The 12500-nt window shown below is 41.6% G+C and overlaps 1 protein-coding gene across 1 annotated transcript in view; it reads left to right on the top strand.

The window, feature by feature from the left end:
* Nucleotides 1-12500, top strand: part of LOC143288258 (potassium voltage-gated channel protein egl-36-like) — a 30693-nt gene that overhangs the window by 9745 nt on the left and 8448 nt on the right. The window contains exon 5 of the mRNA XM_076596606.1: nucleotides 180-384. Within this exon, the coding sequence (XP_076452721.1) occupies nucleotides 180-384 (205 nt within the window). The remainder of the gene's footprint in view (nucleotides 1-179; nucleotides 385-12500) is intronic.

A 12500-nucleotide genomic window follows, 5' to 3' on the forward strand; every position in this document is an offset into this window, starting at 1 on the left:
TACACACGAATGGGGTTCAGGCACTGACAGGTCTGGACATAAGTTGACCTGGAAGATCGGAAAAATCTCCACCCTTCACCCACCAGGCGCCGTTACCGAGATTCGAACCCGGGACTCTCAGATTGAAAGTCCAACGCTTTAACCACACGACTATCTTTTTTTTTTTTTTTTTCCACCAGGTTTTTCAAACAGCCTCGGAACTGGCTGGAGATTGTGGTAGCCGCCAAGACCCTGCTGCATTTTCTGATGGAGGCACTGGTCTTCTCCAAGGAAACGGAACACATCAGCGACGCAGAGAAGTCTGTGTCCCTGGTTCTCTACGCCCTGTCCGGAGTCCGCGTCCTGCGAATCCTTTACCTGGCCAACCTGTTCCCCGGACTGAAGGTGAGACGTCTGTCAACGTCCTCTGTTGTTGTTGCTGTTGTTGTTGTTGTTGGAATAGGGATTGCTGCTGTTGTTTTTCTTCTCCTCCCCCCCCCCCCTCCAACGCCCCCCCCCCCCCCCCCCGCCCCCCCCCCCCCTTTTTTTTAATTTTTTTATAGATTTTATTATTTTATTTTTTCGTTTTTTATTTGTTGTTATTGCTGTTTATTTCCCCGCGTTCGTGCGGGCTGCCCCCCCCCCCCCTTTCCCCCTCCATCCCACCCCCATTTTTTTAAATTTGTATTTTCTTTTATAGCCGATCTCGTGTAGCTTATTTGGATCAGTCTGCACACATCTGACACCTTTTTGCGACTGAAACTGAACTTTTGGGGAGTTCTTACTTCCACGATCACCCCGTACACGTTGAATGAACAGTGCTACCATGTACAGAAAAGTTAAAGTGGCATCACTGTTGAATAACTGGATAATTATATACAACGCCCCCTCGAACGTATAAAATTCAGTAGTGTCAACCAGTGGAGACAAGATACTAATATAGAACCACTCAAGAATCGTTGTAAATGCACAATAAAACAATAAAGACCAGCCACTAACAGAAAGTATGAAAGGAAAACCACTCCAGAATTAACGAAAAGGAAATAAAGAAATTATATGCTTTAAAAAAAAAATCAATTTAATTTTCAAATTATTATTATTATTTTGTTACTTTTTTTTTTTATTGTTTTTTTTTTTCTCAAGGCCTAACTAAGCGCGTTGGGTTACGCTGCTGGGCAGGCATCTGCTTGGCAGATGTGGTGTAGCGTTTATGGATTTGTCCGAACGCAGTGACGCCTCCTTGAGCTACTGATACTGATATAACAACAAGAGGCAGAGCCTTCAAGACTCACTTGTGGCACGCGCTGTATCCAGTAAAGGAATCACGAGGGAAAAAAAGAGACTTTAAAAAAGAAATCACTAAAAATGAGCCCTGTATTAGATATTAATAAGCTTTGGAAAAAAAGTAAAGAAAAGAAAAGAAAGAAAAAGAAAAAAAAGCCTGCTGACTGGTTCAGTCAGTACGCATGTTCTGTTCAGAAACACGTCATCTAGTCGTCCACGCTACGCCGCAAATGACGTCACTGACGTTAGCGCGATTAAAAAAAGAAAGAAAAGTATTTGAAGTAATAATACCATTTAAATTATGTTTCCTTGACATATTTCGATTGTTTAAGAAACTCTTTTAATTCGACCTTAAAGAAGACGTTGACATCGCCTCAGACACACTGCAACATATTTAGATCTGCACAAACCAATCCGACACCGACAGAAACATTTGATTCAATGTTTCTTTTAGTTTTAGTTCCAGTTAATCCAGTATCCTATTTTAGGATATTCATATGCAGTAAACATTTTGATGGTGTGGTCATTGTCACCGTATGTGTTTTGCCCAGAAATTGTATTTCTTTTATTGCAATAGCGAGCAAGTGAAACGATGTCACGCCGTCTTCTTACCGAAGCATATCCTACGTTCCGACAAGGGTAAATGGCGTTTTCGGACTCCGGAAGTAGCCTCAACGAAATAAGCCGTTAATGATCCGGAAATATAGTTTGATTCCTGAGACTTACATCCTATTGTTGGTATAACTGTGAAGATTCTTTTCTTACTATATTAAAGCCAAATTTGGTATTGGCAGACAAAGTATTTCCAGAGAAAACAGCAATGTTAAAGTTTACCATGGACACAGAAGTACATACATACATACATACATACATACAGACAGACACACACACACACACACACACACACACACACACACACACACACACACACACACACACACACACAACTGAACATCGGGTTATAACAAAGACTCACTTTGTTCACACAAGTGAGTCAAAAACCACACAAACGCTGCATCATACAACAGCACACCAAAACACATACAACAACAACAACAACAACGACAACAACAACACATGAAAAAACAAACTTGAGGCATTACACTACCACACAATCCAAACAAGTGCACTGCAAGAAAAGAAAAAAAAGAATCCTCGCATTGCCTTTTAATTCAGCCATATATATAGGACGTTGTGCACAATACCAATGAAAGGCAATGGTCTGTGACTGTGAAGCACCCAGAGAAGCGTGTCCGTGAGTCCATTGAGAGTCCTACAATGAAGTGTCTCTCACGAGACCCGTGGAATCCAACAGGAAATCCCAACATTTCTATTCCAAGTGTGATCAGAAAAGAACAAGGTGCTCAGATTTGATCCGATCTTCCAAAGGTGCTCGGCAGTAGCTTTGTGTGCGCTTTCAATGGGTTAAGCTTCGGACAGTAAATCGCTCGCTCGTGTGTGTGTGTGTGTGTGTGTGTGTGTGTGTGTGCGTGTGAGTGTGTGTGTGTCTGTGTGTGTGTGTGTGTGTGTGTGTGTGTGTGTGTGTGTGTGTGTGTGAGTGTGAGGGAGAATGGCTGGAGTGCAAGTGAGTACAGTGTATGCGCACGCTCGCGCGCCTGTGTGTGTATGTGTGCACAGAGAGAGAGAGAGAGAGACAGAGACAGAGACAGAGAGACAGAGAGAATTAAATTGAGAGAAGAAGAAGAAATCCAAGGCCAGATGTCTTCATTTTCCATAAAGAAGTGGAAGTCTTTTTCCCCCCCCACTCTTTGATACTGGTTTGCACTTAGGGAGGGGAGGCGGTTTTCAAATATCTCATTAATGCTTTTGTTAGCCGTTTTCCTTCCCTACTGGGGGTTAGCAAGTATACCTTCTGTCGCCCTTTTTATTCCTACTGGCAATAACCTGCATTCCTGGATTATGAAGACCTCCGTTGCCGAGAAGCGAAATGGTATCCGGTGGATGCTTTGGAAACAATTGGACGACCTTTTTCTTTTAAATCTTATTATTATTATTATTGATATTTTACGTTACATTTTTTATTCATACTTACATAAAGAGGAAAAATCGAAACCTCCACACACGCACACACACATGCACACAAAATTAAACAAACACACACACAAATTACACAGTAACAAAAAAAAAAAAAAAACAAACAAAAAAAAGAAGAAGAAGAAGCTGGTAGGAGTACCTCACATGAACACTGATGTAGAATATGTCTTTATTACGAAGTGTACCGGGTTCACAAGATATATATACACGTCAGACACAATTCTTAAAGTGTGGTAGGTCACCAGTTGCTCGTCATACAATAAGGCACAGCTTTGCATTGAGATGCAAGATACATGATAATACTTATATCAATATCATAATTGTAGAATATATAAAAATAAAAAAATCCTATTACTGACTTTAGTTCGTATTCGTAAACAGTGCTTTATATGTAGACCATCTGGCAACAATGTCATTAAAACACTTAATCGTTGTCCCGATACACAAACATGGCAAACACAGAACAGATAAAAACAGTTGCCTTAACATCGCATGTTTACAAACTAATGGAGAAAAAATTGTTCTAAAAAGACGTCTTCATTATTGTCAGAAGCATAGTGTAATTCCTATAAACCAAGCTGGCTTTAGAAAAGATAGATCCTCCACAGAACATCTAGTCAAACTGACTACACAGGTAAAGCAACAGTTTGCAAGGCGAAAAAACGTACTAGCGACTTTTTTATGTGAAAAAAAGCATACGACCAAGTGTGGCATTGTCGATTTTTATAGAAACTGAAAAATATCGGTATCACAGGCAACATGTATTATTATTTAAAAAAAAAAAAATTATCCGATAGATTTATACAAGCAAGAATAGGAAATACCAACTCAAACTCCAAACAATTACACATGGGGTTACCACAAGGATCAGTAATTTCGTCGATTGTATTTGATATATTATTAGCAGATCTACCTAACAAGCTAGCTAAAGATACAGTCTTGGTTTTGCTGATGATATTTGTTTATGGATGAAGGTGACAATGAAAAATAAAACGCCTACTAGAACACTGAATTACACAAAGAAAATTTACCAACGGGACCTTGATAAAATCAGCAACTTTGTGACAGAAAATGGCTTATCATTGTCCTTTGAAAAAACAAATATGATGCTATTTGATACAGGATCAGACCCAGAAAACCTCCGTGTTTACAATAAATGGTACTATCATCAGATATACACAATCCGTTAATTTTTGTGGAGTCTGTCTTTCTTCAAAACTTTCGTGGAATTATCATGTAGACTATATATTCAACAAAGCAAGGTAGGGTCTAAATTTTCTTAAAATGATTTGTAAACAGCACTGGGGGCAAGATACCAAAGCATTAATATCTCTCGCTACCTCCCTCGTACGTTCACGCTTGACATACGCTCAAGAAGTATTTTTCAGTGCTTCACTGGTTTTGTTAAAGAAGCTGCAAAGCATTGATTGTAAGGCTTATAAACTCGCTCTAGGTGTGCCCATTCTTACATCCAATTAAGGAACTTACAGAGAAGCAGGTGTTTTATCTCTTGATGAACATTATTATTCATTGCCTAGAAAGTTTTCGGCAATTTTAAACTCCAGTCCAGTTGGTATCTTCCTTTGATGTATTTTGATTAATGTCGTTATTTATATTTACATTGTTGTAAGTTAATACTTGTTGATATTCATACACATATTATCCCTCCTATGACACCTCATTCATTACACACCACAGTCTCTTAAAACTTTAATTTCTTATTGTACACTTTTCCTCTAATATATATTATTAACACTTCCTTACACTAATATTCACATGCATTCCCTTTCTTTCATCTACTTCTACTCCTCTTTAAGTCTAATGACACTTATAGTGAATACACGTTAAACTGAAGATCTCATTATAAACAAAGTTCATTCTAGCAATATGCTCTTCAATTGTATATAATTATATGCGTTTCAGTCTATTACTAACAGATTGTAAATCAGGTACGGTTTTGTTTAACATGCACTGGTATGTATTGTTTTGCAAATAACGAAATGAAATTTAAAAAAAGTGGGATCAATAGCAATGTTTTTGTCAAGTCCAAGTACGGCCAATGATTCGGTTATTATCAGATTTAGAGTATTCAGACGACCTTGACTTTGCCGACGATCTGGCCCTTCTGTCCTACATCCAACAACAGATGCAGGAAAAGACCAGCACTGTTGGGGAAACCTCAGCTTGTCTGGGCCTCAACATCCAGAAAGGGAAGAGCAAGATCGTTCAACACTGGAAGGCAAGGTGCTAAAAGAGGTGGAGAGCTTTACAGCATGATGGACAGGCAGGGTGAAATACATGATGACATCAGAACCCACACTAGCAAAGCAAGGGCAGCTTTCCATCAGCTGAAGAATGTCCGGAGATCCAGAGATGTCATAATAAACAAGATCAGGATCTTCAACACCACAGTAAAGCCTGTCCTACTCCACAGAAGAGAGACTTGGAGAACCACAGTCACCGCCATGAATAGAATCCAAACTTTCATCAGTAATTGCCTCAGAAGGATTCTTCAGATTCCCTGGCCAGAGACAATCAGAAATGAAGGAGTGAACAAGACTGCAGCCTGCACAAGAAGAGATCCTCCAAAGACGCTGGAGATGGATCAGCCATAAGCTCCGCAAGCTTGCTTCCAGCATTAAAAGGCAAGCCCTCGCCTGCAACCTGCAAGGGAAAAGGAAAGGAAATCGTCCAAGAAATACCCGGTGCCACAACCTGGAAGGAGACATGAAGAGGACAGGCTGCATCTGGGGACAGTGGATGTGACTGGCACAGGACTGGGATCGCTGGAGAAGTCTTGTTGGCAGCCTATGTCCCAGGTGGGGCAACAGGTGTAGGTGAAGTGAAAAGGGAGGTCAGTATGCACAGCAAGTGACAGCTGGTTTGCACGTGTTGTGCTCCTCGGGCTTGCTGTCCACCCTTGGCTGCTGACCAGGGAGAAACCCCCTCAGCCAAGCAAAGAAACTCCTCACAGCTCAGCAGGGACCTCTTACCTGTTAAGAATATGTCTCTAAAAACCACCACGAGCAAAACAACTGAAGGTAAAAACCAGAATTTTAGATACAACAATAGTCTTAACATTGTCTTGAAATCTACATGTGGACTTTTTTTTTATCTTTAATTTTTTTTTATTTTTTATACAAGACACGGTCCATGAGGACCAGTAACAAGGGGCTTTCAGAGACATATTCCTAACAAAAAACCCTTGTCCACAGATTGTGGTCCTGTGCTTTAAGTCCAGCCTGAAGGATCTGCTGCTGATGGTCGCTTGCGTCTTCACTTTCGTCCTCCTCTTCGCCACCCTGGGCTACATGTCTGAGGTGCTCTATGACCTCCGAACCTTCCACACCATATCTGATGCCATGTGGTGGTCCATCATCACCATGACAACGGTGGGCTACGGTGATGTCCACCCGACATGCTTGGCGGGGAAGTTGGTGGGGTCACTGTGCGCGCTGTCCGGGGTTGTGGTCCTTGCCCTCCCCATAGCTGTCATCGCCGACAACTTCTACGTCTACCACAGCAACATGAGGACGTGCCAGCAAAAGAAGGACAGGGCCTCCTTCTTGAAGAAGAACCCACAGTTCAGCATCACCCAGCCTTTGGGGAGCCCAGAACACAGCCCTGGTTCTGCTGGTCGGGTTCTTCTTCGCGATCATGACCAGCATCACAAACCCGAGTGCAACGGCCACACCCACGTCGCTGGCCAACACTTTGACTGGGACAAGAAGGATGGCAGTGAGTATCTGAGTGTGCAGGAAATCATCCTTCCGGAGAAGACTGGTCACTGGGAAGGAAAGAAGGAGCGGTGTGTGATCAAGCCGAACCAAGTGGATGTTCAGAGAAATGGAACGAACACCCATTAACTCACTCAGTACGGCCAGTCCTCTCTTCTCCTCTACACAGACCCCTCGGATGTCCAGTGGGTGTCTGAATGACCCAACCTTCAGCTTCCGTCGTCAGAATTGTGGTATTCTTTGTCAACAGTCACCTCTTCAGTATAAGAGCCTTCCGCTTGCAATATCTCTTTCGCCGTTCGTATGGAGAGAGTTAACATGACCCCTTTCTGCTGGAGAAGGTGTTAAACGTACTGAACATCAAGCCATCTTGTGTTAGGAAAGGATGCTTTTCAGAAAACAGGCCAAGCATTCTCTCTATGGATTGTGAAAAGTTCCAAACACAAGGTTCCATTTCTATGAACTTTCTTCTCTGTGACATCTCCTTCAGCTTATTACAAGGACCCAATTTTGTTGTATCTACTTCAGTAATAAGTCTCCTTGCCACTGATTGCAATCGCTCTTTTTATCCATTTTTATTCCCATCCAAATGAGTTGTGTTGTATCTGTAATCGGCTGAGTGGTAAGTTGGATCTATGTTTGAATTAAGGGATCTGAGAATTAAAACATTAAAAGAACATCCCTGATTAATCCTGTAGGTGACACCAACTTTTAAACACATTGAACCAGGGTGGTAGGTAAAAGGGATTTAAGGGATTAGGAATTAACAGGATTGAAAGGGTGAAAGGATTGAATGATCCTTGCACGGGCCAGAGACATATATAGAAACCAGTCACAAAGAGGTGTTTTTTTTTTTCTATTGTCAATGATCGGAAGAGCTAGCATGGCTTGACCATTAAGTGGTAGCGAGCTATAGAAATTACGCAAATTATTTGGTTGCACTGAAGAAGCCAAACACCAACACAGCTAATTCAGGCCTGTGTTCTACAGTTTAATCTTTTCCATGAGAAAGAATGCATCGTCTTCAAAATATTCTCGAACAGTGGAACAAACTGTCAGTAAGTGGAGACAAAACGATTTACACGTCACCACTCTACGTCGATGACTGATTATGACGTGACGTTCAAATAGAATACTGCCTACCAGCTTGTCATGACGACATGACGATTATCTTAATCATAGCAGACTGGTTGCATGTCAAAGCAATACTTGAATTAAGTTTACAACCTTATATGCTGTCAACATACTTGTATGAACACAAGCAATGTGTCTGAACTTAACAATTTACAAATCATCAACACATTTAACACAAAGTACTTACAGTAGAATGTTACGCAGCTATTTCTGTGTGCAACACACTGAATATGACTTCAAGAGCAAAACTTGTGAAAACTGACAAGCTAGCGCTGATCGTTCTATTTATAGTTAACAACGCAGACCACAATGACTGCACTTTAAGGCTGCAAGCAAATCAGTCCTGGTGGGGCAGGAAATGACGAAATTTGTGTTTGTGGCTAGGTGTTCAATGATAGAATTCTAAACGATTCCCGAACCTTCTTCTTCTTCTTCTGCGTTCGTGGGCTGCAACTCCCACGTTCACTCGTATGCACACGAGTGGGCTTTTACGTGTATGACCGTTTTTACCCCGCCTTGTAGGCAGCCATACTCCGTTTTCGGGGGTGTGCATGCTGGGTATGTTCTTGTTTCCATAACCCACCGAACGCTGACATGGATTACGTGATCTTTAACGCGCGCATTTGATCTTCTGCTTGCATATACACACGAAGGGGGTTCAGGCACTAGCAGGTCTGCACATAATATGTTGACCTGGGAGATCGTAAAAATCTCCACCCTTCACCCACCAGACGCCGTCACCTTGATTCGAACCCGGGACCCTCAGATTGACAGTCCAACGCTTTAACCACTCGGCTATTGCGCCCGTCGATTCCCGAACCAATTTACGTCGCAGAACAAAGAGCTCACACCCATCTTTCTGATGAGTATAAAGTGAAGCGTTGATTATTTAAAGATGAATTTGTCATCTTAATTTGAGTACCTCAAACTGAGCACTATTAACGAGGAGGAGGAATTTTGTTTTAATGTCCCGTCACACATATCGGTGATTGAAGACATTTTGTTAAAGTATTTATGAATACATTTGAGTATTATCGGTTAGAAGGGGTGGGAGATGTGAATGAGTGGAGGGTTGGGGAAACTGGGCAAATGAGGGTGAAATGAGGGTGAAATCTGAAAAAAAAAATCTAAATACAATTACAGGAAATTACTTAAAGGACTTCGTAAAAGAGAAGTTAAACTGACAGGCGAAACAACTGATAATAAATGCAAAAGTCAAAAAACATCAACGTTCTCAGTCACTTGTGAAGACACACTTTTAACGAGTCTGTAGCTGAAGATTGCAAATTGCGTTAAATCAATTGAACGCAGGCAATCACTAATGCTACAGAATTAAAGAAGGAATCGCAACAAATCTGCCAATATATAATGCTTATAGCTTTCTGATCCGATGAAAGAAATAATCAGTTAATTAGTGTGTGTGTCAGAAACACAGATTTCTCATTCAGCAAAACATGCCAGCAACACCAAAGGCTTGAGGTGACTGTCACTAAGTGTTGACAATAAAAATCTTTAAAATGTCTGATCTACCCTCATCCAAACACTGGTATATGTGTGTACGTAAGCACAACAGGCATAATCTGGCAGTGAATAATACATAGATTTTGTTTGATAAATGTTTGGAGACTTTCTTTCTTTTTTTCTTTTTTTTTTCTCTCAAGGCCTGACTAAGCGCATTGGGTTACGCTGCTGGTCAGGCATCTGCTTTGCAGATGTGGTGTAGCGTATATGGATTTGTCCGAACGCTGTGACGCCTCCTTGAGCCACTGATACTGATACTCTTAAGAAGGGCCCTTCATTCAATTTTTGAATGGTGTCGCGCAACACAAATTAGCCTCCACCAGCAGATCAATGGTTGGACACAGTCACTGTAGCAAAACTGCCATCTGCTAAGACATATGCCGTAGGTTAAACTGCAGGGGTCATCGTAGCCAGATGCATGCTCGGCTACATATTCAAACCAAACCGGAAAAAAATGCTGATTGATCGACACAGTTCATCTCGCGCCATTGTGACGTGAGTGTGTACTCACGAAGACAGCTGAGCTGTATGAAGGAATGAACATACGTGTTGTTGTGAACTTTCCTACACGAGTAGCTTAGGAACATTATGTTTATTGTGAATCGTTTGATCTCATTAGAAGGTGAAGATATACAGTGGTTTATCATTTTGCTGGGAATTATATTTTTCGTATGTAACATTTTTAGAAATGATAAAAGTCGGTCTTTAGATAATAGTTTTGCTTCCATAGATTCCTTCAGCATGAGTGCATGTGCAAATGTGTTTATGTGTGGTGGGGTGGTAGTGGTGGTAGATGTATATTTCAGAGAGAGACAGACAGACACAGAGAGAGAGAGAGAGAGGGGGGGGGGGGGGTCTTCAGCACTTTTCTATTCTCTCCAAAAGTATGAACATCTACCAGAGAGAGACAGAGAGAGAGAGAGAGGTCTTCAACACTATTCTATTCTCTCCAGAAGTATGAACATCTACCAGAGAGAGAGAGAGAGGTCTTCAACACTATTCTATTCTCTCCAGAAGTATGAACATCTACCAGAGAGAGAGAGAGAGAGAGAGAGAGAGAGAGAGAGGTCTTCAACACTATTCTATTCTCTCCAGAAGTATGAACATCTACCACAGAGAGAGAGAGAGAGAGAGAGAGGTCTTCAACACTATTCTATTCTCTCCAGAAGTATGAACATCTACCAGAGAGAGAGAGAGAGAGATGTCTTCAACACTATTCTATGCTCTCCAGAAGTATGACCATCTACCAGAGAGAGACAGAGACAGAGAGAGCGGTCTTCAGCACTGTTCTCTGTTCTCTACAGAAGTATGAACATCTGCCACTCGAAAATAGCCTGTTAAATTGCACAAACGCATAACGGTTCTCTCTCTCTCTCTCTCTCTGTGTGTGTGTGTGTGTGTGTGTGTGTGTGTGTGTGTGTGTGTGTGTGTGGCTGTAATGCCCATAAAAAAAGAACAGATTCTGTTGGAACCGTCAACCCGTCAATGCATTCTCCGTGTCAAATATGTGAGTCAAGAAATAGTGATGAAAACCAAACAACACCTTGTTTATCAATGTAATTCCTCAGATTTTACCTGTGAAACTGATGTACGCTTTATGATAAAGGTGTGGAAAAAAAAGAAGAAGAAAAAAAAGTAGATCTAATAAAGGCGCTGATGTCGAATGATGAATATATCATGAAATCACAGGCAACATGTATTTCAGAAGGGAGAAAAGGAGAAACATACTTGAAAAGACTTGTTAATGTCTGTTTCTGGAGTTACCGTTCACTCAAAAAAAAAAAAAAAAAAAAAAAAAAAAATCCATATCACCCAGTTTGAAAAGGGTGTGTCTTCTTTGGTGGTCAATCATGTGATGTATGATGCACCCCCCCTTACCCCCCTCCCCCCTCCTTACCCCCCCCCCTCCTGCCTCCCCCCACCCCCTCCCACACACACACACATACCCAACTCTTCTCAGTGAAGAGGGGGCTCTTTCAGTATGAATAGTATACCCCAACCTTCAGAAAATTCTGTCATCAATTGTTTCCTTTCTGTCGCTCTCAGTCGGTTTGTTTTTTCTTCTTCCCCTTCTTTCCTCTCTTCCTCATTTATCTTTTCTTTTTTTTTCATTGCTGGTCCACTCACCTGATTTATTGTGTGATTTTTGGCGGGGGGTGGTGGGGTGGGGGGGTGTGAGTGGAGGGAAAGCCTTGCGTTTTGGGGTGTTTTTTTCTTGTCTTTCTAAACTGATAATTGGCCACTCTTACTATGCTGTAATCTGGACGTGTGAGGTACCCGTAAGTTTTGTTGTTGTTTTTGTATTTGTATTTGCATCGCTTTTTATCACAACAATTCGGGCTGCTCTCCCCAGCGAGAGCGCGTCGCTGCCCTACAGCGCCACCCTTTTTTTTTCTTTTTTTTTTTTCCTGCGTGCGGTTTTATTTGTTTTTCCTATCAAAGTGGAATTTCTACAGAATTTTGCCAGAAACAAACCATTTGCTGCCGTGGGTTCTTTTACTTGCGCTAAGTGCATGCTGCACACGGGCCCTCGGTTTATCGTCTCATCCGAATGACTAGCGTCCAGACCACCACTGAAGATCTAGTGGAGGGGGAGAAAATATCGGCAGCTGAGCCGTGATTCGAACCAGCGCGCTCAGATTCTCTCGCTTCCTTGGCGGACGCGTTACCTCTAGGCCATCACTCCACTTTTTTCTTCTTGTTGTATGCCTGGTATTATTTATATATGACTGTGTTTATTATGTGTATAGTCTTATGTTCAGGCTATATATATATACATAGATATATATA

This window comes from Babylonia areolata, chromosome 12 (genome assembly GCF_041734735.1).
Source record: "Babylonia areolata isolate BAREFJ2019XMU chromosome 12, ASM4173473v1, whole genome shotgun sequence".
In the NCBI taxonomy this organism is placed as follows: Eukaryota; Metazoa; Mollusca; class Gastropoda; order Neogastropoda; family Buccinidae; genus Babylonia; species Babylonia areolata.